At 40.5% G+C, this 27,937-nt stretch overlaps 1 protein-coding gene across 1 annotated transcript; it reads left to right on the top strand.

The window, feature by feature from the left end:
• The first annotated feature begins 113 nt into the window (after positions 1 to 113).
• On the top strand, positions 114 to 27,937 carry tmlhe (trimethyllysine hydroxylase, epsilon). The gene is made up of 8 exons (XM_060832695.1): positions 114 to 289; positions 12,976 to 13,162; positions 14,263 to 14,439; positions 14,652 to 14,928; positions 20,422 to 20,541; positions 21,070 to 21,306; positions 23,462 to 23,600; positions 27,355 to 27,937. The coding sequence occupies exons 2-8, from the start codon at positions 12,976 to 12,978 to the stop codon at positions 27,484 to 27,486; spliced, it is 1,269 nt and encodes a 422-aa protein (XP_060688678.1). The 5' UTR covers positions 114 to 289; the 3' UTR covers positions 27,487 to 27,937.

Below are 27,937 nucleotides of genomic sequence, written 5' to 3'. Positions count from 1 at the left end.
CTTGACAAGGCAGAAAAGGCGCACCCTCTTGGCTTTTACACTTACCATTGATTGACAACTGTGTGGTAGGGAGGGTAGGGCTGGGGCTGGGGCTGGAGGACAGCTCACGCATGTGCGGTGAAGGGGAGGGAATGGGCTGAATTGGGCGGTCAGCTAAGACCTAGTTACCTCAATTGTTGTTAGTCTTGACGTCCTGGATGGAAGTGGCTGCTTGTTTTTGTTTTTGAAAAGTTGTTTCTCTCCGGTTCCTCTATCTAGGAGGCCCTGGTCGCTGGTGGGAAGAGCAGCGGTAAGGCCTGGTGTTAGCCTCCGAATCCATCCACGGGATGCCGCCGCTCTGGTGTTCTGTTCCCCGGGTTAGAGAAACTTGCGTAGGGCCTTGGAGGACCCGGGGCGGGGTGTGCAGGAGTTTCGCCTCTGCTTCTTGTAAATACCCCTGTGGAACTCAACCTGGTGTTTGCAGGGAGAGACTTCTAATCCATTTCGAGATCAGCTTTTCAGTGATTTCCAATTTTTAACAATAGTGGAATTTTAAAGTTGGCTTTGGAGAGCTGTCAAAATTAAAATAAAAGCTTAAAACCGTCGAAATATCATTTATGCGTTTACTAACGCAGGGTCTTCATCCAGTTTTTCAGATGGGGACAATCAGACAAATTTAAGTTGCACGAAAAAAGAAAGAACGCCAGCAATAATATTGATTTTTGGTTGCTGCTATGTTTACATTTTAGGACTGTTCAGAATTAGTGCTCGTAATTTTAGGAAACATTTACTTTTAGGTTTTGTGTGGGAAATTCCGGGCTACTTAAATCTGTTCGTGGTTTGTGCAAAAATGGTAAATGTCATTATAGTTCAATCAAATATTTGCCAACAATGTGGGGGGGGGGGGGGGGGGGAGTTGTTTTTTAAACCGGTTTTAATCTGAATGTGTAACTGCAGGTAATCGAATGTAACCTCGGATGAACCGTTCTCTGCGTATGAGCGCCTTCTTCACTGTTTAGTACTGCCAACCTGGCTGACTTACAAATTTCATGGTTCTTCTCTAATGATCAACTCCAAATAAACACTGGAAAGATTGAATCTTGCCCTCTGACTCAGCTGTCTGCAATACTTTGTGTAGAACTTGAATATTTACATTGAATGTTATAATGGCATCTGCCTCCATTCAATGATTATCGTGGATCATGCAAATAATTGAGAAGTTTGATGTAGACTTTTGTCGAATTAGCTGATTGCAGTTGAGGGAATCACATCAAATAAAACACAGAATCAAGAGCAGAGACCCCTTCAATAGTCTGATTACTTGTTGTTCTTTAAATTAATAAACTGGTATCTGTCTAATGATTACCTCTTTTGCATACACTCTCCATGCACAGATCTTGTTTTACTAATGGTTCTCCAGAGTAAACTCGTTGAGATAATGAAAAACAGGTCTTTCCAGTGTTAATTTTGGAGGTTTCATGATCAGTTACCTTAAATATGCAGTTGATGTCATGTTGCAATTTTCTGACAATTCACTAAGAAGCAGCAGTTTTGATATGATAGATCAGTAATTAGGCAAGGCAAGTATACAAGTGTGACAGTTATTTTTATTCACTTGAGACATAGGCTTTTCTAGCTGGCTAATATTTATTGTCTATCTCTAGTCGTCCTTGAAGAGGTGGTGCTGGGCTGCCTTCTTGAAGTACTGTCCATGTGCTGCAGTAAGATCTACAATGCCTTTAGGGAGGAAATTCCAGGATTTTGATCCAATGACAGTGAAGCAGCGGTGAATTTTTTTCCAAGTCAGGATGGTGACTGGCTTGGAGGGGAACTTGATGCATATATCTGCTGCCCTTGTCCCTCTAGATGGACATGGTCGTGGGTTTGGAAGGTTCTGTCTAAGAATCTTTGAATTTCTGCAATGCATCTTGTTTATAGTACATACTGCTATTACTGAGCGTCGGTGGTAGACGGAATGGATGCTTGTGGATATGGTGTCTCTCAAACAGGCTGCTTTGTGCTGGACATTGTCAACCTTCCTAGTGTAATTGGAAATGTACCCATCTAGGCAAGTGGAGAATATTTCATCACACTCTTGCCTTGTAGATGGTGGAGAGTCAGGAGGTGAGTTACTTGCTACAGTATTCATAGCCTCTGACATGCACTTGGAGCTACCGTATTTACATGATGATGGCATTTGAGTTTCTGATCAATGATAACCCCCAGAATGTTGAAAGTGAGGGATTCCGTGATGGTAACAGCATTGACAATCAAGGGACATGGTTAGATTGTCTCTTTAGACTTTGGAGTTAGTTATTGGCTAGCATTTGTATGGTGCAAATATTACTTGTCATTTGTCAGCCCAAGCCTGGACATTGTCCACAGCTTGTTTCATATGAACATAGACTGCTTCAGTATCTGAGGAGCTGCGAATGGTGCTGATAATTTTGCAATCATTGGCAAACTTTCCCACTTCTGACCTTGTGAATCATGAAACCTTTTCCTAGGTGTGGTCTAACTAGTGTCTTGTATAGTTGTAACAACTTTGATATTGCAGCAGACCTCATTTTTTACTGTTGAAATCAAGGCCAACATTAGATTTCCTTTCCCTAATATCTGCTGAACTTCGAATATGAATCTCCAATAATATGGCTAGAATGCTGTGAGGGCCCATAGACTTTGCAGTATCCTGTGCCTCTAACTGTTTCTTAATATCATCATGTAGAGTGAATCAAATTGGCTGAAGACTGGTATGACTGGTATCTTTAATGCTGGGGATGACTGGAAGAGGACAAGATGGATCATCCATTCTGCGTTTCTGGCTGAGGATTGTTACAAATGTTTCTACCTTTTTTGCACTGATATACTTAGCTCTTCCATCATTGAAGATGTGAATATTTTTGGTGTTGCCTCCTCCATTGAGTTGTTCAATTGTCCACCAGCAATTATGACTGGATGAGGCAGAATGGCAAAGCTTAGATGTAATCTGTTGGTTTTGAGACTGCTTAGCTCTATCTACCAGTTGCTGTTTGGCATTCAAGTAGTCCTGGTTTGCACCTTTACCAGGTTGATATCACTTCTTAATATACCTTCTTAATATACCAAGGAGCTCTTGGCATGCCCTCCTGCACTCTCCATTGAACAAGGTTTGATTCCAAATTAAGTGGGAGATATGCTGGACTATGAAGATTGTGTTGGAGTATGATTCTGCTGTTCTTGACCCACAGCACCTCATGGATGCTCAGTCCTGAGTAAACTAGATCCGTTCAAAGTCTGCCTCATTTAGCACAGTGGTACCACAATATGATGAAGTGAAGGCGTATCAAAGTAAAGGCGGGACTTCTTCACTACAGAGTTGTGCAGTGGTCACCCTTACTGATAGGTCCTGGACCGATGTATTTGCCACTGGTAGACTGGATGCAGTTCAATATGTTTTTCCCTCTTGTTGGTTCTGCAACCACCTGCCAGAGACCCAGCTATATCCTTTAGGATCCACTTGCTGTGGCTCTGGAATCACATGTAGTCACAAGTGAGGATGATGGATTTCTTTCCCTGAAGGACATTAGTGAAACAGATGGATTTGTCCCACAATCAACGATGGTTTTATAGCCATCAGTAATTTCTTAACTCCAGTTTTGTTTTGTTGTTGAGTTCAAATTCTACCATCTGTCTTGGTGGAATTCGAACCTGGGTCCCTAGAACATTAACTGAGTTTCTGGATTAATAGTGTAGCAAGAATACCACTCGGCCATCACTTTGCCTTGAGAATGCTTAATCAATCATGAAACATCCTGAAGAATGGACAAACGGGGCTGGTGGTTTTCAGTTTCTTTGTCTTTTTTCTTCCCTAAGGCTGATATAATGGAACTCCTGGTTTATTCCAAAGAAGATGGAAGCACATTTCCCCGGATTTTCTTGCTCACCATCTCTCACCACCAATTCTTGTTGATATTCTTTGTTTTGGGGGCTGTCCATCTATGCTGTACCAATCATCTGTCTAAAACTTCTTGGCATTTGATAATGGACAGCTAGCTACTCATGATGCCAAATGATCATTGTCCCCTTACCTACCTCTATGTGAAAGTCAGTTTTCATTGCTTATTTTCTTATTTTCAGAACACTGCACTCATGGACAGCGGAGCCTGATAAATCTTTTGTTTATGCTTGTGAAAGGCTACTTACTACTATAACACAATTAAATGAGGTTTCATACTACACAGGAAATACCAAATATGGAATACTAAAATATGCAGGTTTACAGGGAACCCCAGTTTACAACAGTGACCGATATCAGACAGTACACTTCAGAGCTGCCATTACCTGTGCAAAAAGTATGTATCAGAATTAAATCAAAGTCAGAGTGGTTAACCCGTAATTCATACATCTTCGGTTTATCTTCAAGTGTACATTCTGCAATTGCAAAGTTAATTTTTCCCAACATTGCACTGCTGATAGTGTAGGGTTCTGGTTTGCAGTCAGTTATTTTCTGATTTTTAGGTTGCTCAAATCATACCCAGATCCCTGATTCTAGATACAGGACTTGTATTTAGGGAATGTGAAATAAGAAGGCAGTAAACAGGTGTTTCAGGGCAAAAGAATCTCTGTGTTGATTTACAATATAGAAGGTAATTATAACACATTTATAGGTAAATGCAACAAAAAGGAAAATTGACATGAGCAACTATATAGAGAACAGTAATGCTATGAAATACACTATTAGCTAGATTAAATATTATTTGAATCTAAAGACAACAGTTTTAATTACAAAAACTTTTAATCAGGCTTGAGATTCCAATGCACTGTCACTACTCCCCTTCCACTGTCACTACTCGCCTCCCTGCTAGCTAGGTCAGAACTTTGGGGTTTTGCCATGAGGAAAACATAGTTTTGGATTATAGAATCCTGACGACAGTGTGGAAACAGGCCGTTTGGCCCAACAAGTCCACATCAACCCTTCCAAGAAGTCCACACCAATCCATTCCCCAACCCTATTACTTGACATTTATTCCTGACTAATACATCTAACCTACACAATCCCTGAACACTATAGGCAATTTAGCATGGCCAATTAAACTAACCTGCACATCTTTGGACTGTGGGAGGAAACTGGAGCACCCAGAGGAAACCCACACAGACACAGGAAGAATGTGCAAACTCCACACTGATGGTCCGGGTCCCTGGTGCTGTGAAGCAGCAGTGCTAACCACTGAGCCACTGTGCTGCCCCGGTTGCTGAGGTTCTTGCTGTTGGTTTTCTTGGTTCGGAACAGGCCCATGTCTGGAAGCTCTTGTTCGGACAGCAGTTGGTTGGCTTCCCCATCTTTAATGTCCTTTGTTCCAATGATGCTCTTGGGAATCTGATTTATAGCTCTAATGTACAGGAGGTTGAGAGTAGTGAGGTCATAAATAAGGTTTCACAGTTGCATGAGTGAACTGCCAGGCAGGAAGGTGACTTGAAGTGTATCTACTTCAATGCCAGGATCATCCGAAATAAGGTAGGTGAACTTGCAGCATGGGTTGATATCTGGCACTTTGATGATGTAGCTATTTCAGAGACATGGATAGAGCAGGGACAGGAACGGTTGTTGCAGGTTCTGGGGTTTAGATATTTTAGTAAGCACAGGGAAGGTGGTAAAAGTGGGGGAGGGGTAGCATTGTCAAGGAACATATTACAGTGGCAGAAAAGACGTTTGATGAGGACTCATCGACTAAGGTGGTATAGGCTGAGATTAGAAACAGGAAAGGAGCGGTCACCCTGTTGGGAGTTTTCTGTAGGCTCTGAAAACTTCCAGAGAAATTGAGGAAAGGATTGCAAAGATGAATCTGGATAGGAGCAAAAGTAACAGGGTAGTTGTTATGGGAGGCTTTAACTTTCCAAATATTACTTGCAAACGCTATAGCTCAAGTATTTTAGATGAGTCAGTTTTTGTCCAATGTGTGCAGGTGGGTTTCCAGACACAGTATGTAGATAGGCCACGTTGGATTTGGTACTGGATAATGAACCAGGAGGTAGGTGAACACTTTGGTGATAGTGACCACAATTCGATTACATTTACTTCTGCAATGGAAGGGGAAAGGTATATACCACGGGGCAAGAATTATAGCTGCGGGAAAGGCAATTATGATGTGATTAGGTAAGATTTAGGATTCATAGAATGGAGAATCAAACTGCAGGGGATGGGCACAATTGAAATGTGGAGCTTGTTCTAGGAACAGCAACTGCACGTCCTTGATAAGTATATACCTGTCAGGTAGGGAGGAAGTAATCGAGTGAGGGAACCATGGTATACAAAAGAAATTGAATCTCGTCAACAGGAAGTAGGAAGCTAACGTAAAGATGAGATGTGAAGCCTCAGTTAGGACGCTTGAGAGTTACAAGTTAGCCAGGAAGGACTAAAGAGAGAGATAAAAAGAGCCAGGAGGGAATGTGATAAGTCTTTGGCAGGTAGTATCAAGGAAAACCCTAAAACTGTCTGTAGATTTTTTTTTATTAGATTACTTACAGTGTGGAAACAGGCCCTTCGGCCCAACAAGTCCATACCGACCCGCCGAAGCGCAACCCACCCATACCCTTACATTTACCCTTTACCTAACACTACGGGCAATTTAGCATGGCCAATTCACCTGACCAGCACATCTTTGGACTGTGGGAGGAAACCGGAGCACCCGGAGGAAACCCACGCAGACACGGGGAGAACGTGCAAACTCCACACAGTCGCCTGAGTCGGGAAATGAACCCGGGTCTCAGGCGCTGTGAGGCAGCAGTGCTAACCACTGTGCCACCGTTCCGCCCGTATGTCAGGAATAAAAGAATGACTAGGGCCAGTCAAGTACAGTAATGGGAAGTTGTGCGTGGAGTTGGAGGAGATAGGAGAGGCACTAAATGAACGTTTTCTGTCTTTTTTCTGTGTGAATACTGACAATGTTGTCAAGGAGAATACTGAGGTAGAGGTTATTAGACTAGAAAGAATGGAGGTTCATAAGGAGGAAGTGTTAGCAATTTTGGAAAGTGTGAAAATAGATAAGTGGGATTTATCCTATGATTCTCTGGGAAGCTAGGGAAGAGATTGCAGAATCCTTGGCTTTAATTTTTATGTTGTCATTGTCTACAGGAATAGTGCCAGAAGATTGGAGGATAGCAAGTATTCTCCCTTGTTCAAGAAGGGGAGTAGAGACAACCCTCGTAATTATAGACTAGTGAGCCTTACTTCAGTTGTGGGTAAAGTGTTGGAAAGGATTCTAAGAGAGGGGATTTATAAGCATTTTGATTAGGGATAGTCAACATGGTTTTTTTGAAGGGTAGGTTGGGCCTCACGAAGGGTAGTTCTTTGAGATGGTGACCTAACAGGTGAATGGGGTAGATCAGTTCATGTAGTGTATAAGGATTTCAGTAAAGCATTTGATCAGGTTTCCCCACAGTAGACTAATACAGAAAATATGGAGGCATGAGATTGAGGGAGATTTAGCAGTTTGGATCAGAAATTAGCTAGCTGAAAGAAGACTAGATGGTGGTTGATTGGAAATGTTCGTCCTGGAGTTTAACTACTAGTGGTGTGCTGCAAGGATCTGTTTGGGGCCACTGCTGTTTGTCATTTTTATAAATGATCTGATGAGGGCATTGAAGGATGGGTGAGTAAATTTGTAGATGACACTAAGGTCAGTGGAGTTGTGGACCGTGCCGAAGGATGTTGCAGGTTACAGAGGGATGTAGATTAGCTGCAGATCGGGGCTGAGAGATGGGAAATGGAGTTTAATGTGGAAAAGTATGAGGTGATTCACTTTGGAAGGAGCAACAGGAATACAGAATACTGAGCTAATAGTAAGATTCTTGGTAGTGTGGATGAGCAGAGAGACCTCTGTGTCCATGTACATAGATCCCTGAAAGTTCCTAATCAAGTTGATAAGGTTGTTAAGAAGGTGTACGATCTGTTAGCTTTTATTGGTAGAGGGATTGAGTTTTGGAGCCAAGAGGTCATGTTGCAGGTATAGAAAAATCTGGTGTGGCTGCACTTGAAATATTGCGTACAATTCTGGTTGCCGCATTATAGGAAGGATGTGGAAACATTGGAAAGTGGTGGCACAGTGGTTAGCACTGCTGCTTCACAGTGCCAGGGACAAGGGTTCAATTCTAGCCTTGGGTGACTGTGTGGGGTTTGCATATTGTCTGCATGGGTTTTCTCCAGGTGCTCTGGTTTCATCCCACCATCCAAAGATGTGCAGGTTAGGTGAATTGGCTGTGATAAATTGCCCATAGTGTTCAGGAATGTGTAGGTTAGGTACATTAGTTTGGGATAAATGTAGGGGAATGAGTCTGAGTGGGTTACTCTTCAGAGGGTTGGTGTGGGCTTGTAGGGCCGAACCCCACACTGTAGGGTTCTATGATTCTAGGATGCAGAGGAAATTTACCAGGATGTTGCCTGGTATAGAGGGAAGCTCTTATGAGGAAAGGCTGAGGGACTTGAGGGTGTTTTCGTTAGAGAGATAGTGGTCAGGTGGTGACTTCATAGCGACATACATGATGATCGGAGCATTAGTTAGGGTAGACAGTGAGAGCCTTTTTCCTCAGATAGTGATGGCTAGCATGAGGGAACATAGCTTTAAATTGTGGGGTGATAGATATAGTACAGATATCAGAGGTAGGTTCTATACTCAGAGAGTAGTAAGGGCATGGAATGCCCTGCCTGCAACAGTATAGACTCGGCAAATGTAAGGGCATTTAAATGGCCATTGGAAAAACATATGGATGATATTGGAATAGTGTGGGTTAGACAGGCTTTAGATTGGTTTCACAGGTTGGGCTAAAGGGCCTGTACTGTGCTGTTATGTTCTATTTGCATGATATAATGTCTTTTAATCAGTCTAATTAGGCATGGCACTTCGGGAATATTAAACGAAACCTGAGAACCACAGAAGGTGATCTCCCAGCAGATGACAGAAAAAAACCTAATGGCAGGTTCAAATGAGAAATTCGGGTCGAATGTCACCGTTCCTCGGACATTTTCTAATGAACCTATTCTAAGGTACCTCTGGAGCTGGTGGAACTTGAACTCCTGCCTCCTTACCAATAGGTAGGGACACGACTATGCCACAAGAGCTCTAGTCTTCAGGGGAATATTCTCGGCCCAACCATCTTCAGGTGCTTCATCAAAGACCTTCGTTCCATCATTAGGTCAGAAGTGGGATGTTCACTAATGATTGCATAATGTTCAGCATCATTCATGATTCCTCAGATACTGAAGAAGTCTGTGTTCATCGTAGCAGACCTGAACAGAATTCATGTTGGGTTGGCCAGTGACAAGTAATGTAAGTATCAGGCAATAATCATCTCCACAAGATAAGGCTTAACAATTGCCCTTTGACATTCAATGGCATCAACATCAATGAATTCTTTTCTGACTAGAAACTGAACTTGACTAGCCATATCCAGTAAATACTGTGTTCACATGTAGTTTGGAGACATGAAATCCTGTAACAAGTAACTCCGCTCCTGACTTCCTGAAGTTTGTCCACCATGCACAAAGCACAAGTCAGGAGTGTGATGAAATGCTCTGATACTCTACACTACAACCTGGATGACTGCAGCTGAAACAATACTCAAGAGGCTTGATGCAATCCAGGTTGAAGCAGGCCACTTGATTGGCACCACATGCACAGATGTTCACTTCCACAGTAGCAGTAGTCTGTACTACCTAGAAGATGCACTGCAGAAATTTACCAAGATTGCATAAATAGCACCATCAAAACCCAGAACTGCTATCATCTAGAATGTCAAGGGCAACAGATTCATGGGAACAAAGCCTTTAAGCTACTCACCATCTGTTGCCATTCCCTCAGTGTTGCTGGGTCAAAATCCTGAAACTTTTCCCGTAGTGGCATTGTGAACGTATGTGCATCAAATGGATTGCAATGATTCAAGAAGTCAGCTCACCACCACCTTCTCATGCTCATCCCCTGCGTGAATTTTTTTCAAAAATCCACATGTCCTTGAAAACATCAGGGCTGGTAAATTAAGATATAAGGAATACGAGCAGGAGTAAGCCATTCAGCTCATCAAGCCTATGCTGCTATTCAGTGAGATCACAGATGATCTTTCCACTTCAATACCATTTTCCTGTGCTTTTCCTGCATCACTTGGTCTTAATTGTAGAAACCTATCAATATTGATTTTGAACATACCCAATAAGTCAGCCCTGGATCAGTTGGCTCAGCAGACACACTGCTTTGCTTTGTTGAGTGGGGTCTGCTAGAACTATATGTAATGTTACTTAGACTGCAACTGATGTAGTAGATGCAGTTATTGTCATTGCATTACAGGAAAGATGTGACAGCAGTGAAACATGTGTCAAGGAAATGGACAAGGGAAGGATGCTTCCAACAATAGAACTATCGTTGAAGAAAGATTAGACAGGCTTGCTATACTTCCTTTGAAATGAAGGTGGTTGAGCAACGTTTTGATGGGCATAAAGTTTAAGGTACCTGGATATGGAGGATCTAGTACCAATTATAAGATGGGTCAATAACTATATGGTTGGTATAGGTTTAACGTAATTGGCTAGAGAATTAGGAAAGAATCTTTGAAAACAATTTTGCCCAAAGTGCGAGAGGAAGTACGTGAAGATCAGGAACCTTCCTCAAGTGGAGCCAACTGTACTTGCAGAGCAAAGACTGGGACCTTCCCTCCTCTTCCAGGAGCACAGACAGTCAGCACTGCAGTGCACACTTATAACCAGAGCTATTTGATAGCCAGGCTGAAGGTCACCAAAAATCAAAGTGACATAGGAAACTGTAAGTGCATTGATTGGTGTGAAGCTACTGTTAATACGAGAAAAACATATCCCTAATAATAATATTTTTAAAAACTATGTGCATTTCAATAAGGAATGCTATCAAAAGGGAAGTAAGTTAAATCAAGTCAAAGGTTAATGATTGGCTTCAGATAAAAAACAAATGACCCAGGATAGTGGGTTGCCTCAAGAATCCGTTCTTGGGTCACGACTGTTCACAATACAAATAAATGATTTTAGTTGTGTGGACCAAATGTAATATTTCCAATTTTGCAAATAATAGAAAACTAAGTATTATGACAAAGATGTAAAGTAGCTTCAGGTAATTTTGGAGAGGGTTAATGACTGGGCAGTAATGTGACAGATGCAATGTCATGTCAAAATGTAAGGATATCCACATTCGTAGGAGGAACAGGCATGCAGGGTATTTCTTAAATGGCTAGAGTTTTTAAAAATGTAGACATATAAAGGGACCGAAGTATCTTTGTCCCCGACACTGAAGGCTAATATGCAAGTGCAGCAATTGGAAGGTTAATGAAATTTTAATCTTTATCATAAAGGGTTTTGAGTACAGGAGTAGTGAAGTCTTGCTTCAGTTGTAAAGTAACTTGGTTAGACTGCACCCAAAGCACGGTATGCTATTTTGGTCTCCTTGGCTCAGGATGATGTGGAGGTGCTGGAATTAGACTGGGGTGGAAAAATTAAAAATTACACAACACCAGGTTTGTAACTTTTAACTTTTATCTCCGGATGGAGATTATTGCTATGAGGTAGTGCAGTGAACCTTCAACAGATTTGTTCCTCTGATGGTAGAACTGTCTTAAGAAGAGAGATTGTGCAAATTGGACTTGCACTCTCCACAGTTTAATAAGAGATAATCTAATTGAAAGTTGCAAAGAACTTAAAGGGATAGACAGGATAGATGCAAGTAAGAGGTTTCCCCTGTTTGAGGAGTCTAGAACCAAGAGGCACAATTTGAAATAACAATGACATTTCGGACTGAGATGAGAATTTCTTTTCATTGTTATGGATCTTTGTGGAATTCTCCACCCCAAAGGACTCTGGATGTTCAATCTTTGAGTATGTTCAGAGATTGATAGTTTTCTGATCACCAATTCAGTGGTAAGAAGCATTGCGATGATTATATGGGGAAAAAGGTGTTAAAGTGTTCAATCAGTTTTGCCCTTTTAAATGGTGTAGAAGGTTCGGTGGACTAAATGCCTAATCCTGTTCCTGTGTTCTCACCCAGAGTGGGTTGAGGGGTGGTGGGGTGGGGCGGGGGTGGTAATGGTAGATTGGAACATATTTTCTGACAGAGTGATACAGTCAACAACACAACATTTAAAAATAAAGTGCTGTGCGTTAGAGTTATGGATTAAAAAAAGACTGGAAATGAAGGTCTGATTGGGTGGCACAGATGTAATTTTGTAAATCTGTGTTTCTGACTGGAGGTGACAATCTTATTTGCTAATTCTCTATGCAAAATTCACTTGTTATTGCTACCAGTCAAAATCATAGAATCCTAGAGATGTACAGCATGGAAACAGACTCTTCAGCCCAACCCATCCATGCCAACCAGGAATCCCAACCCAAATCAGTCCCACCTGCCAGCATACAGCCCATATTCTTCCAAACCCTTCCTATTCATATACCCATCCAAATGCCTTTAAAATGTTGCAATTGTACCAGCCTCCACCACTATCTCTGGCAGCTCATTCCATACACGTACCACCTCTGTGTGAAAAAGTTGCCCTGTAGATCTCTTTTATATCTTCTCCTGCTCAACCTAAACCTATGCTCTCTAGTTTTGGACTTCCTGACCCTGACCCTATAAGGTCACAAATGAATAATATTTAAATATTAACAAAGCTCCCAATAATTAGTTAATTATAATGGAGATTTCAGTAGGGCTATTTGACAGATATGTCCACATACTTCAGATAAGATGCAAGGAACTTCAGAATGCGTGTCAAAAAAACTGAAAAAGCTGCAGATGCTGGAAATCTGAAACAAAAACAGAAATTGCTGGAAAATCTGAGCAGGTTATCTGAGCATCCGTGGAGAGATAATCAAGGTTAACGTTTTGGGTCCAGTGATCCTTCTTCGAATTGTTCTGGAGTTTGTTTCAGAATGTGTGTACCTGTACACGATTACCATCAATAATTTGGGAGACATGAATTTCATGCTCTGAAAATCCTGTTTTGCGTTCTCAGATGTCTTGGTACCGCTTTCTGCATATTGACAGCAGTGTGAAGCGTCTGTTGAAAGCTGACTTTCAAGGACGGGAACTATGGAAATGTTGGATGAGTAACCATCTACCTGCAGTAACTGCAAGACGTTGGAAACATGGTGCTCCAGACTCCTTGAACTGTTCGTGGTTGATGCATGATCAACACTTGGGTAAGGCAAGATATTCCAAATTGAAATTTGGACATGAAAATTAGTGTGTTGCCGTTTGAATTTACTCTACTTTCAACTTTCCACATGTACAACTTCTTTTGAGTTCATATTATATCACCTGCATGTCATTCATTCTCCAGTTGCGATGCAAGATGAATCTAGTTTGTTGGCTTTTCAAGTGGTTTGCGTATTTTTTTTTAAGAATGACAGAATTGGCTTAGCTAAAATTTAGTGCTTAGATGTGGTTGGATATTGCAGCTATTGCAAGTTTGGTGACATTTGGAGCTGTAGTAACAGAAATATTTAAAAATTAAAAGCTGTTTTTAATTGAACATTTTATTAACATATTTTCAAAAAGTTCCTCTGCAATAAAATAAGTGCCCAGTTTTCAAGACGATCTGGACATCTTTAATCTGGCCAGAATGTTGTCAGAAGCTCTATTGTGTTGCCATATTTAACTTTAACCATTGTCTACACGTTTCAATTTATAGTTAGTTTTGATGATTCTCTTTATGTGAAGGTTATGGATAATCTATACTGGGCATCTGAAGTAATGTTTGAGGCAGATTTTAAAGTCTATTTGCTGCTTTTCTTTTACTAATCTTAATTACTCATTTCCTTGAATCTAAGGCACCATAAATAAACATATTTTCCATTTATTTATTTGTGCGTCTTCTACATTTCTAAATTGCTATTTCTTTTTTTTTAAAAATTGTGATTCTGAGAAACTTTATGCATGAAGTCCCTTTTTACTGCATATAATCAAATAAACAGCTTCAAAACTCTGCAGGATTCCATTTTTCCTTCTATGAATGCACAGACAAGAAAAAAGCTTTGATTTGTGAAGGGAGGTATTTAACTTAAAATCCAACTAGTTTATGTGTGATGGCAAAATTTTATTACTTCACTCACATTTCAGTTGTAAGGGTTACTGGCAAAAAGCAATGGTCCTCTGTAAATGGGTTTTTAAAATTTCCTTTTCTCCTTTTGTAAATGTTATATCCAGATTAATAATCCTGTATTTGATATCTGAAGCTACCTAAATATATGCCTTTTCAAGTCCGTTAAGATTAAAGAACTAAAATCTTATAACTTTATAGAATTGAAGTATTCTGACATGGTGATGCGATTAAATTATGTTTGGCTGCGAGATCATTGTCGCTCTGCATCGTGTTACAACCCAAAGACTAATCAGCGGAGCTTGGACACAGCTCAGGTGGATTTGGCAATTAAGCCAGCAAAAATACGTTCTGACAATGATACAATCTACATAACCTGTAAGTTATTTCTCTATTTGTGTATATAGTGTGTGGTCTTTTTCCCTTTACAGTTAGTACTTGAACTGAGAAAAAACTTTAAGGCTGTCTGGGAATGAATTTTAATCGTAATTTGTTTTTGATACTAGCTTGCAACACAGGTTCTTTGAGCATATCTAACATGATTGTTTTTCCTTCGCTATAACTATTTCAATTTCCTCTTTGTTTAATAGGGCCAGATAATCACATGACCAAATACGACTTGTCATGGTTGGCAAAATATTGTTTTGAAGGCCAGAAACAGACAGTCCAACGACGTATTCTCTGGAATGCTTCTGTTTATAAAGAAGCCCAAATGCCTTATGTCACTTACAATTCTGTAATGGAGTCGGATGAAGAACTCAAAAAATTTTTGGAAGCCTTCCTACTTTATGGTATTGCTTTTATTGATGAAGTTCCTGTAAGTGTTGAGGCAACAGAAGCTGTAGCTTTACGTGTTGGTTTGATCAGGTGAGATTTTCTTATGGATGATTATGGATTTTTTGGGAAATGGTATTAAAGTTTAAATTCTGAACTGTTCAAATTTTTTTTATTAACTGTGTTGAAAAGCAATAGTATACTGAATACTGAGGAAAATAAGTTGTCTACTATCTTTACACATATTGTATTAACTGTTAAGATCTCAGTGGGGACCAGTAACCTTTTAAAAAGAACTTCAAACTTGTGGTATCGACAGTATTACACCACAAGATTTCACATTTTAATCAAAAAATAATTACTTGACAGGAGTTAAGGAAGTACCACTACTGTAACACTCTATTTTATGAACATTTCTCCTTCATGACCCAAAATCTCAATGGAACACTCCCTTTTCTAGTTGTATTTCCAGCTGAGATTTATACTAACTTGCAGGATTTTGAGGGTTCCTTCATTTTTCCTGTGACCAAACCAAGGAATGCTGCACTTCTCAGGGATTTGGTTTGTATCTCCTCCATGTTCCTCCTTTTCTCTGACGTATGAGATTTCTTGGTACCTTTTCACTAACACTGGGCGAGGTGATCTTGCAACTTTGCTTCAATACTTCACAATTGTGAACGTACATTTGACCAAGTACTAAATGACTGAAGCAGTCATCCCACCACCCACAAACGAAACTGCATTAGAACATTATTTCAATGAGCCACTACACACTGCAGAACAGAGGAACTATGCAGAGCAGACTGGGTTGGCAAAATATTCTTTTGAAGGCCAGAAACAGAAAGTCCAACGACGTATTCTCTGGAATGCTTCTGTTTATAGAGAAGCCCAAATGCCTTATGACTGGGACAATACATCCACATTCCTGATGAAGGCCTTTTGCCTGAAACGTCGATTTTGCTGCTCCTTGGATGTTGCCTGAACTGCTGTGCTCTTCCAGCACCACTAATCCAGAATCTGGTTTTCAGCATCTGCAGTCATTGTTTTTACCACATCCATCCTAGGACAAGCCAAACAGAGACGCGCACAAGAATTCCTAGAAGCATGGCATTTCAACTGGAACTTTATCAACAAACACATTGACTTGAATCCCATATACCGCCCCTTAAGAAAAACAAAAGGAAATGACACCAGCAACCCAAGGAAACCTAAACAAACGAATAGAAAGCAGCCATGCCACTAGTGCTTCATCCAAACGCTCACTGATGATGTTACCTAGTATGGTGACAAAACATCTGAAAACGAACCTTCCAGCTCAGCGAGCAAACCTACATCCAGAACTTCCACCTGAGCTACAAATGTTCTCCAAACATGTGAACATACAAGCCTGAGCATGAGCCTTACTGAATTCTTACTTCCTGACTTCAACTCAGAAATACCAGTGTATGCTAATCACCCTTTGCTCCTGATCTATTCTGTCTAGCTACCTTCTTCAGAGAGCTTTAAATCCAGACTTCAACCTTTCTTCCAGGATGCCTACAGATACGGTGTACCCTGAAGAGATATTCGGAGTTGTCACTACAATCCTAAGAATGGATACCTCTTCCACAACATCCCAGCGACTCAATAATTCTTGCCCTTTCATTAGTATCTCCAGATGTAACTGATTAACAATGCTGACCAAGCTTTCTTGCAATTATTCAACATTCAAAAATAAGAAATCACAAAATCGCTAAACGCTAAAAGAGGCCATTTCCCCCATCAGGTGAGAGTTGGTATCCTTGTAACTTTTTTTTCATAATCATGGTTATTGTTTCTATTTAAATACTCATCTAATACCTTCTTGAATGCCTCAATTGTATTTGCTTCCACCATATTGCCAAGCAGTGCATTCCTGACCATGACTACTCACTGATTTTTCTTTTCCTTATCTCATATTTGCTTCTTTTGTGAAACATTTTAAATCTGTGCCCTCTGGTTCTCAATTGTCTTGGATGCAGGAGCAGTTTTTCCTTAAATACTCTGTCTAGACCCCTTGGAACTTTGAAAATTTACATCAGATCTGCCATTGCTTTCTCCTCTTCAAGGAAAACAGCCCCACCTTCTCCAATCTTGTAAGTGAAGCTTTTCCTGTATAGTACCATTCTCGTGAGCCTCCTCCACATTGTCCTACGCATCCTTCCTGAAGTGTACAGTTCTGGGAAGCTCACGCTACTTTAACTGCAATTTAACTAGTATTCTAAGTTCAGCATAATCTCCCTACTCTTGCAATTGGTGCCGCTATTTAAGAAGCTTAGAATACTGCATGTCTTATGAACCAGTATCTCTGCCTGTCCTGCCACTTCAATAACCTGTGCACATGTCCACCCAGGTCTCTCTACTCCTGCATCCCCTTTTGAAATTGTAGTTTATTTTATGCTGTTCCTGAATGTTCTTTGTACCAAAATGTATCACCCTCACTTTGCATTAAACTTCAGTTGCCACCCATCTACATACTTCACCAATTTTACTACACGTTTTGAAGTTCTATGCTCACCTCATATACCTTCAGAACTTTGTAGCCTGTATCATCTGCAGACTTTGGAATTGATCTAGGTGTGCTTGGCCAGTTATTTATATATAATAATATACAATACATACATTGAAAATGCAGTGGTTCCAACATTGCTCCATGGGGTACATATCTTCCTCCTGCCTGAAAAACAACAGTGAACAATTGCATTGAAACTGTATATCTCCACTAATAAAACTCAAAATCCTATTTACATTCAAAGCCTTTTCAGCTTGACCTGTCACCTTCAAAGATTTGTATATGTACACTGCCTAAGCTTTTGTTTGTGCATCATAATAAAATGATGGGCTGCATTTTTCCAATGCTCCTTTTTTGTACATTTAATATGAAATTCTACATTTCTGACTGGATATTTTGATCAGAGCTCTTGCAGAAGTGTGAGGCTGTACGTTAAACCTGACGGTTCCTTCATTACACATTAGTCAGTGAAAGGCTCTTGGCAGTCGGTGCTATTTTCTGTGATTATGTCTATCAACACAAGCAGCCACTTTGAAATCTCCTGTGAGAGGCTAAGTACGTAAGGTAAGTGTGAGGTTAGGGTACTAGATGGGCAGAGGTAAGGTGTTAGTGGTTGATTGGACTGTTTAGGATGGATAAGAAATATGGGTCCAGGGGTTATGGGAAGGGTATCTGGAGTTAGGGTATGGGTATTAGGTCAGGTGGAAAGTAAGGATATCATGGCCCCGAATCTGAATGAGGCGTAATGAGGAGGCAATTACTCAGTTGGTGAGTTAATTCAGTAGGTAAGTTAGTTCAGTAGTTATTCAGGTGTTAGACAACATTTTTAATTGTCTTTTTCCTGAGTCTATCTTGTTAATTGTTTAATTAATTGTTTTAATTAACAGTGTTGTCTTTATTTTATAATTAATGATCTAAAGTATGTAACTAGAATTCTCTATTTACTTTCTCTGTAGCCACATTACACTGTTAATGTTTTGTTTGGGAAGACTGTGCCTCTCAATTTACAAGAGTAGGATTAATGACAGTTTGGAATGTAGACCAAAACATGCAGTCAGAACGTAGAAATCTGAGAAGAGTAACTGAAAGGTTACCATCTACAACTTAATTGCTAGAAAGCTAAATATTGTCTTGATGTTTTAACTCTGGAATGGTTAGAGATGAATAGTCTTTTAAAATCTCAACCTTTTAAAACTCAAACTAGATTGATCTTATTGGATTATGCACAATGTATTTTCTGCATTGCTATGCAGTAGTGTTTCCACAGAGAACATTGTTATTCAGCTGATATATCTGGACCTTTTAGAGAATCCCATATTAAAGTGAAATGTGAATATACCAAATTGTTTTAAACTTCATGCTAATTTAATGCCTGTGAAGATACAAGTAAGTACAGTATAAATACTTTGTGCAATTATTTACATTTCCACATAATACAAGCTGTGGACAATTTTAATATGATAATGCATTTAGATTACGTGCATTAGAAGTTCTAACTTTAATCATGAACATCCCTCCCAAAAAATGTGCAGTGACTTGATTTGATTTATTGTCATATGTATTTTCTTCCAAAAATACAGTAAAAAATGCTGCATAGTGTTGCCATTCTGGTGACATCTTAAAACACAGAAAAATAACCCAAAACATTAGAACATAAAAGCCAAAAGAATAAAGAAATAAAGTGTTCAACGTTCCAGCACATCTTTTTAAGTGCTCCACCATGGGCCTGGTGACCATGCACCAGTCCCCTTCACTGTGCCGCCAGTACTAGAATGAAAGTGGCTATTCTTTGGCACCATCTCACCTCTATCAAGACCCTCATCACTGAGTCCTCAATGGACATCACCAATGCAGATGCCACTGACACTAGGTACCCATACCAGCCCAAATGCGACTCTATCACCATGATAAATCTGCTTTGGGCCCAACACCCAATGCCACAGGGTCCTGTATGGGTCCAAACGTACCTCGACTGTTGCCTCCATGTGTCTGTGCCAGACGCAGACACCATCAGGAACCCAAACCCGCTTCCACAGCAGTAGCCATGAGTCGGCACTAGGATTGTCTCATCGATGCACCCAAACCCACTCTGCCACCACGACAAATCTGCACTGGGCCTACTTGTCACTGCTGATGCTATTGCCATGAACTGTCTAGCTCTTCAACAAGAGATAAGTAAAATTTTAAAAAAATGAGGGAGGAATGAAAAGAATAAAAAACAAAAAGAAGAATGGACAAGTCGGAGCTCAGAAGCCTGACTCCACTGTCATCTTACTGGAACCAGTCTGTTGCATAGTTAGAAGTGTGGCGCTGGAAAAACACAGCTGGTCAGGCAGCATCATGCTCCTCGGATGCTGCCATACCGGCTGTGCTTTTCCAGCACCACACTTTTGACTCTGATCTCCAGTCCTCACTTTCTCCCAGTCTGTTGCATACTCAAGTAGCTAAACAAAAGGTTCAGAAACAATGTGTATGTGGTGATGCTGTACTCTTGTATATTCTGGTTGGGTTATTCCCTGCATTCAGGAACATAGTTATTTCACTGGTTTCTGTAAGTTACATGGCAAGGTTGGGAGTGGTTGAGTACTGTGAGCCAGTTTGCTTAAATTGTTGATGGTTATCAGCTCTTTGTGTCAGCAGTTCTTCCTGCATTAAGTTATGGTATGTCTGAATATTAAAACTGATGCTAAAATCAACCTGTGACAATTCATTTCGAAATTAACGTTGGACTTCAAGATCATAACTCCAGAATTATCTGAATTAAATTAAGGTATTGATTTAAAACAGCAACTTAATCTTGGTGATTGTTAAACATTTGGGCAGTTCAGCAGTTACCCTTGAATTCTGCTACCAGCTGCTCTGTTTTTCTACAGGGAAAGATAGACAGTCAAATTTTCTAGCTGGAAATTTGGTTTGTAAAGAAGTTGCTTGGTTATACTGTTAGAATTCTTACTTTCAAAAGGCAAGCGACTTGTAATAACTTCAGATATGTTTTAAAACCCTAAAGTATTTTGACATGGTTATTAATTGTCTTCCTTTTCTTTTTATTTCTGAAGGGAGTCTATTTTTGGCCGAATGTGGGATTTTACTTCAGATTTCTCCCGTGGTGACACTGCTTACACAAAAGTGGCTCTTGATCGCCATATTGATACTACTTATTTTCAAGAACCTTGTGGGTACGTGTATTTCTTATCAGTGTAGACTTACAAGGCATTTTTGTTTCTGTTTCTCATTTAATTTCTTGTTGTGTTTCTGTTCACCCCAATGTTAAGGTTTACCAGTTTACCTACACCTCTACCTTTCCTTTTAAAAAGAGCAGAACAAAAATCTGAAGTACATCTTCTGAAATATTCTGTCACATACAACTTTTTTTTAAGATGGCTTTGAGTCATTGTTGATATGAAATTTAAAGCACTAATTCTGAAATGTACATTCAATAAATTTATTGAATAATGGTCTTTGCATGAAGTGCTGAAAATCAGTTGGTGCCTGTGAATTTGAAGCCCACTATGGAAATACCAGATTCAATTTGGAAATTAGAATATTGTGGGATGGGAAATCTATGTTTGCATGATGAGCAAGAAACCAAACTTTTGTTGTTTGGTCATTTTTTGTTATTGGGACCCAATGGGATTCTAAACTAACTTGTAGTTCATGTCTTCCATACAGCTGACTTCTGCCTATTTGTGTATCTTTTTCAATAGAGTTCAATTGTTCCATTGTTTGAGGCACGACGGAACTGGTGGAAGAACTCTGTTGCTGGATGGGTTTCATGCTGCCGAACATGTACGACAAGAAAATCCACATAACTTTGAAGTACTAACTAAAGTACCAATAAAACATGAATACATCGAGAATGTAGGAGGATGCTACAATCACATGATTGGAATTGGACCAATTCTGAATGTTTATCCATGGAATAATGAGTTATACCTAATGAGGTGAGAAGAGCCAACATTATATCTTGCATCACTATCCAGAGTCCCTTCAATAGATGGCAGTAACTATCCAAGACAGGAAAGTGTTTAATTTTCCTGAGCATCTTTTACCCCTCTAAATAAAATTTGTACTGATGCTGCATTGAATAAATACAAAAGGTCTTCAATGATTACTGCAAAGGATGCTAAGAAATGGTTGAGACAGAGTTTTTAGAATATCTTTAAGATGAATTGCCTTCTTTTATTCTATGAAATAAAAAGGGTCAGTAGCATCATGGACCTAAATTGGCTAAGGACAAGAAGCAGTAATGTGTAATGGATATTTCTTGTTGGGGATGACAGGAATTGTTTAATCTTAGTTGGGTTGGGTGGAAGATTTATAGTGGAATTTCCAGTGTTGGGATCCTTGCTTTTTCTGATGGATGTTAATGATCTGACCTTAGTACGCTGGGTGCAGTTTAAAAATTTGCAGATGAAACAAAACTTGAAAGCACTAAACTGTAAGGAAGGTAATGTAGAATTTCAAAACAACATCGGCAGGTTGGTGAAATGAATGGAGAGGTGGAAGGTAAAGTTCAATGCAGACAAGTGTACGGTCATAGTAGACTAGACATGGAGAATGGTAGAATGATAAAGGGATGCACAAGCAGTTGGAGCTTGGTGTATATATGCATAAGTTACTAAAGATGACTAGTTGAGAGCTATAGGGAGAGGCTGAATAGGCTGGGTCTGTTTTCCCTGGAGCGTCAGATGCTGAGGGGTGACCTTATAGATGTTTATAAAATCATGAGGGGCATGGATAGGATAAGTAACAAAGTCTTTTCCCTGGGTTGGGGGAGTCCAGATCTAGAGGGTATAGGTTTAGGGTGAGAGCGGAAAGATATAGGAAGAGACCTAAGAGGTTACTTTTTCACTCAGAGGGTGATGTGTGTATGGAATGCGCTGCCAGAGGGAAGTGGTGGAGGCTAGTATAATTGCAAAATTTAACAGGCATCTGGATGGGTATATGAATAGGAAGGGTTTGGAGGGATATTGGCCAAGTGCTGGCAGGTGTGACTATATTAGTTTGAGATATCTGGTCTGCATGGACAAGTTGAACCGAAGGGTCTACTTCCATGCTGTAAATCTCTATGACCCTATGATTCTTCATGTCCCTCTCCTCAGTGAACACTGATGCAAAGTAATCATTCAGAATCTTACCCGTTCTCTCAGGTTCCATACACAGCCTTCCTTCATTACACTTTATGGACCAATCCTTTCTCTATTTACCCACTTGCTTCTTATAAAATGCTTTGGAATTCTGCTCACTAAAGGTATTTCAACATCCTTTTTAACCCACTTGATTCCTCATTTAAAACTGGTCTCACTGTTCCAATATTCCTCCAGGGCCCATTCTGTTCTTAGCTGCCTGGACCTTATGTACGCTTCCCTTTTCCTCTTAGCTAGTCATACAATTTCTCCTGTCATCTACGGTTCACAAATCTTGCCCTTCCTATCCTTTGCTTTCAACAGGACATGCCTATCCTGCACTATCTTTAACCTATCTTCGAAAGCCTCCCACATATCAAATGTGGACTTCACTAGAATGAGTTAAGAACTAGCTCAAATTCAGTGCAGTGAGTCAAAGAAGCACAAGTGCTGTGAGCAAAACGCCTTTATCTCTCAATGACTGGTTGGTTAATTTTTGATTTATTGTAACATGTGCCTAAGTATAGTGAAAAGTTTTGTTTGCGAGCAGTGCAGGCAGATCGTGGTAAGCAAGGACATACAGATCATAGGGTGAAACAAACTTGGACAAGGTTGAGCATACGTGTTACATTGCACAGGTTATTCTTCACGAGCAGAAAGTTGTTTAGCTTGCTCCCATATAACTTTAGCTTTTACTGCAGACTGTAAATTATTAACTTCCAGTAAGGTACCCTTGAACAGCTCCAGATCTCTTGCATTTAATCATGGATCTCCTTTTATTGCGACACTTCGATTACTTTTGTTCCCTGTTAGATTCCTTAACTACTGGGAATAGTCTGTTTCTACCGCCTGTGTCTCACCTCTATTTGTAATGTGAAATGCTATCAAATCATATTTCTCTTCTCGCAAGAGCTCCTTTGTTTCAAGTCTCCCACTAGCAACATCTTTCTGACAACTGCTTTGTCCACAGGTATAACAATTATGACCGAACTGTTATAAGCACAGTACCTCATGATGTCGTTCATCAATGGTATGTTGCACACCGAGCCCTTACGACAGAACTTAGAAAACCAGAGAATGAAATCTGGGTGAAACTCAAACCTGGAAAGGTAAGGAAGTGAATCATCATGCAGTTTGGGTGCTAAAGATCAATCCCTGCTCTGCTTTTAACCATTATCTATGGGGGATAAAAGCCTTTTTAACACTGCTGACTGTTTATAGAGATTTTATAAACAACATGCACTGGAGCATCTGAGCAGGTGGTACTTAACCCAGACCTCTTGGTTCAGAGACAGGGACACAACCACATGCCACAAGTGTCCTTAAATGTTGCAGTTTCACATCTAGGATGTAAATGGCTTACAGGTGCGTATGTCAATTAAACTAGTGTGTTCACTTGCTTGCATCGGTAGAATTGCTTCCTTTTATAAGACAAATTTATACTAATTTATTAATTTTAAGAAACAGTGCTTTCCAAGACAACCGGGTGAGTTAATTTCAATGCAAGATCTATTTACATCTGGAATTACAGTAATGGCCCAACTTGCCTATTTTTTTGTTGAGCAAGGGCCTGGACCTTGGATCCGTAACAAACAATCAAAAATTGCTGAAGAAACTCTCAGCATCTGTAGGGAGAAGACAGGATTAATATTTCTTCAGGACAGATCAACAAACCTGAGACCAAACTGTTGGCATGGAGGGAATCCTGAGGGACACGTTGTACATGTATTTGGAAAGGCAAGGACTGATTCAGGATAGTCAACATGGCTTTGTGCATGGGAAATCATGTCTCACAAACTTGATTGAGTTTTTGGGTGAAGTAACAAAGAAGATTGATGAGGGCAGAGCAGTAGATGTGATCTATATGTACTTCAGTAAGGCGTTCAACAAGGTTCCCCATGGGAGACTGGTTAGCAAGGTTGGATCTCATGGAATACAGGGAGAACTAGCCATTTAGGTACAGAACTGGCTCAAAGAAGGCAGAGTGTGGTGGTGAAGGGATGTTTTTCAGACTGGAGGCCTGTGACCAGTGGAGTGCCACAAGGATCTGTGCTGGGCCCTCTACTTTTTGTCATTTGCATAAATGATTTGGATGCGAGCATAAGTAAGTTTGCAGATGACACCAAAATTGGAGGTGTCGTGGACAGCGAAGAGGGTTACCTCAGATTACAACAGGATCTGAACCAGATGGACCAATGGGCTGAGAAGTGGCAGATGGAGTTTAAATAAATCTGAGGTGCTGCATTTTGGGAAAGCAAATCTTAGCAGGACATATACACTTAATGGTAAGGTCCTAGGGAGTGTTGGTGAACAAAGAGACCTTGGAGTGCAGGTTCATAGCTCCTTGAAAGTGGAGTCGCAGGTAGATAGGATAATGAAGAAGGCGTTTGGTATGCTTTCCTTTATTGGTCAGAGTATTGAGTACAGGACATTAGTTAGTCCACTGTTGGAATATTGCATGCAATTCTGGTCTCCTTCCTATCGGAAAGATGTTATGAAACTTGAAAGGGTTCAGAAAAGATTTACAAAGGATGTTGCCAGGGTTAGAGGATCTGAGCTACTGGGAGAGGCTGAACAGGCTGGGGCTGTTTTCCCTGGAATGCCGGAGACTGAGGGGTGACCTTTATAGAGATTTCTAAAATTATGAGGGGCATGGATAGGATAAATAGGCAAATTTTTTTCCCTGGGGTCGGGGAGTCCAGAACTAGAGGGCATATGTTTAGGGTGAGAGGGGAAAGATATAAAAGAGACCTAAGGGGCAACATTTTCACACAGAGGGTGGTACATGTATGGAATGAGCTGCCAGGGGATGTGGTGGAAGCTGGTACAATTGCAACATTTAAGAGGCATTTGGATTGGTATATGAATAGGAAGGGTTTGGAGGGATATGGGCCAGGTGCTGGCAGGTGGGACTAGATTGGGTTGGGATATCTGGTCGGTATGGATGGATTGGACCAAAGGGTCTGTTTCCATGCTGTACATCTCTATGACTCTATGACACTCTAGAGTAAATTGACTTGTTGACTATCCCTAATCAGTCCTTGCCTTTCCAAATACATGATTCAATCCACCAACTTGCCCACCACTGACGTTAGGCTCACCGGACTATAGTTCCTTGGCTTGGCCTTACCATCCTTCTTAAATAGATTACTTACAGTGTGGAAACAGGCCCTTCGGCCCAACAAGTCCACACCGACCCGCCGAAGCGCAACCCACCCATACCCCTACATATACCCCTTACCTAACACTACGGGCAATTTAGCATGGCCAATTCACCTGACCCGCACATCTTTGGACTGTGGGAGGAAACCGGAGCACCCGGAGGAAACCCACGCAGACACGGGGAGAATGTGCAAACTCCACACAGTCAGTCGCCTGAGGCAGGAATCGAACCCAGGTCCCTGGCGCTGTGAGGCAGCAGTGCTAACCACTGTGCCACCGTGCCACCCCATAAATAGTGGCACCACGTATCCAACCTCCGGCCTTCCCACACCCCATCTGTGACTATCGATGTTACAAATATCTCAGAGACCCAGCAATCATTTCCCTAGCTTCCCACAGAGTTCTAGGATACACATGATCAGATTCTGAGGATTTATCCACATTTATGCGCTTCAAGACATCCAGCACTTCCTCCTCTGTAATATGGACATTTTTTTCAAGATGTCACCATCTATTTCCCTACAGTCTATATCTTCAATGTCCTTTTCCACAGTAAACATTAATGCAAAATACTCGTTTAGTATCTCCCCATCTCCTGCAGCTCCACACAAAGGCCGCCTTGCTGATTTTTGAGAGGCCATGTTCTCTCCCTAGTTACCCTTCTGTCCTTAACATCTTTGTATAATCTCTTTGGATTCTCCTTAATTCTTAATTACCAAATGTATCTCATGTCATTGTACAACAAGCAAAACTAATGTCATTTACAAAATACCTTGCAAGAACTGTGACAAACAGGCAGAAACTAACCACCAGGATACATGAACACCAGCTAGCCACAAAAAGACATGACCCAGTCTCAGTAGTATCCTTACATACAGATGAGGAAGGACACCACTTCGACTGGGAAAACACATCCATCCTAGGACAAGCCAAAAGTGAGACATGCATGAGATTTTCTAGAAGAATGGCATTCCAACCACATCTCGACCAACAAATACATTGACTTGGATCCCATTTATCACCCCCTGAGAAAAAGAACAGGAAATGATGTCATCATAGGAAATGGCATCACTACTAGAAATAACATCACAAACTCAAAGAAACTAGCCATACCACTAGTGCTTCATTCCAGAGGCTCACTGATGAAATGTTTGAAAACTAGCCTTCCAGCTCAGCAAGCAAACCTATGTCTAGAACCCCAACCTGAGCTACAAATCTTCTCAAAATCTGCTGTGCTGTTTTGCATTTCAACAGCCACTTATTATTTTAGTCCCTGCCTACTGGATGTGAGGTCTGATATCCCCATCTCTGATGATGGGCTTTTAGATTCTCCTACTCCTCAGATGCTGCCTAACCTTTTCCAGCACCACACTCTCGACTCTGATATCCAGCATCTGCAGTCCTTGCTTTCTCCTATTCCTAATAGCAGATGAGTCTCAGGTGTTACTTTGTCCATTTTCACTGTAACTTGCATGAGGCAAAGAGGGACAAAATGCAGTCAACTTTTATATGTTGGGTACCAATGAGCTATATATCAAAGTCATTTTGGGGTTTTGAATGCTTCTCTGCATCTACCTTTAAAATACATTTTTGTGATGTGACAAACAGTGTTTTGTAGTAGGTGTTCTCACTGGGAAGTCAAAATTGGTCCATGTTTACTGAAATTGTAACATTTTAACTGAATGATTGTATCTACTATAGGTTTTATTTATTGATAATTGGAGAGTCCTTCATGGCCGTGATGCGTTTACTGGATACCGTCGGATATGTGGCTGTTACCTGATGAGAGATGATGTGCTGAACACTGCAAGATTCCTTGGGATCAAAATTTGAAAAACAAACCTGCTGAACTTTGCTGTATACTTCAGAGTTCTAGCACTTATCTAAATTTTAGATCCACTTTTTGAACTTGCTGGTGAAGCATCTTAAAGATCAAGATGAACTAAATGTTTATTGAGTCAGACGGTTTCACAAATTCTATTTTGTTTGCCCTGCTGAACCATGAAGTTAGTTTTAAAGCTTTTATTATTGTTATATTTCAACTATTGCCCTTTTTGACCAATCGTTCTCCTCATGGATTTATGAAATTTATTCCAATCATGTAAAGTAAAATTTACTGTATACAGTTGCCAAAAAAATTGTGATATGGAATCATTCGGGAAGGACAAGTGTGGTGAGCTTGAACAACAAGACCAGCAATATGTTGCCTACATTAAATATTGTTTAGTTTAACAACATTTTGGATATAGGTTTGCTCGCTAAGCTAAAAGGTTCACTTCCAGAC

This window comes from Hemiscyllium ocellatum, chromosome 11 (genome assembly GCF_020745735.1).
Source record: "Hemiscyllium ocellatum isolate sHemOce1 chromosome 11, sHemOce1.pat.X.cur, whole genome shotgun sequence".
Lineage (NCBI taxonomy): Eukaryota > Metazoa > Chordata > Chondrichthyes > Orectolobiformes > Hemiscylliidae > Hemiscyllium > Hemiscyllium ocellatum.
This window is presented reverse-complemented; position numbering and strand designations above follow the sequence as displayed.

Excerpts from the sequence above, each read along its gene's own strand:
- tmlhe (XM_060832695.1), top strand. The coding sequence starts at position 12,976 with ATGTCTTGGTACCGCTTTCTGCATATTGACAGCAGTGTGAAGCGTCTG. Across the intron at positions 21,307-23,461 it reads AATGAGTTATACCTAATGAG|GTATAACAATTATGACCGAA; the intron begins GTGAGAAGAGCC and ends CTTTGTCCACAG. Across the intron at positions 23,601-27,354 it reads TGAAACTCAAACCTGGAAAG|GTTTTATTTATTGATAATTG; the intron begins GTAAGGAAGTGA and ends TATCTACTATAG.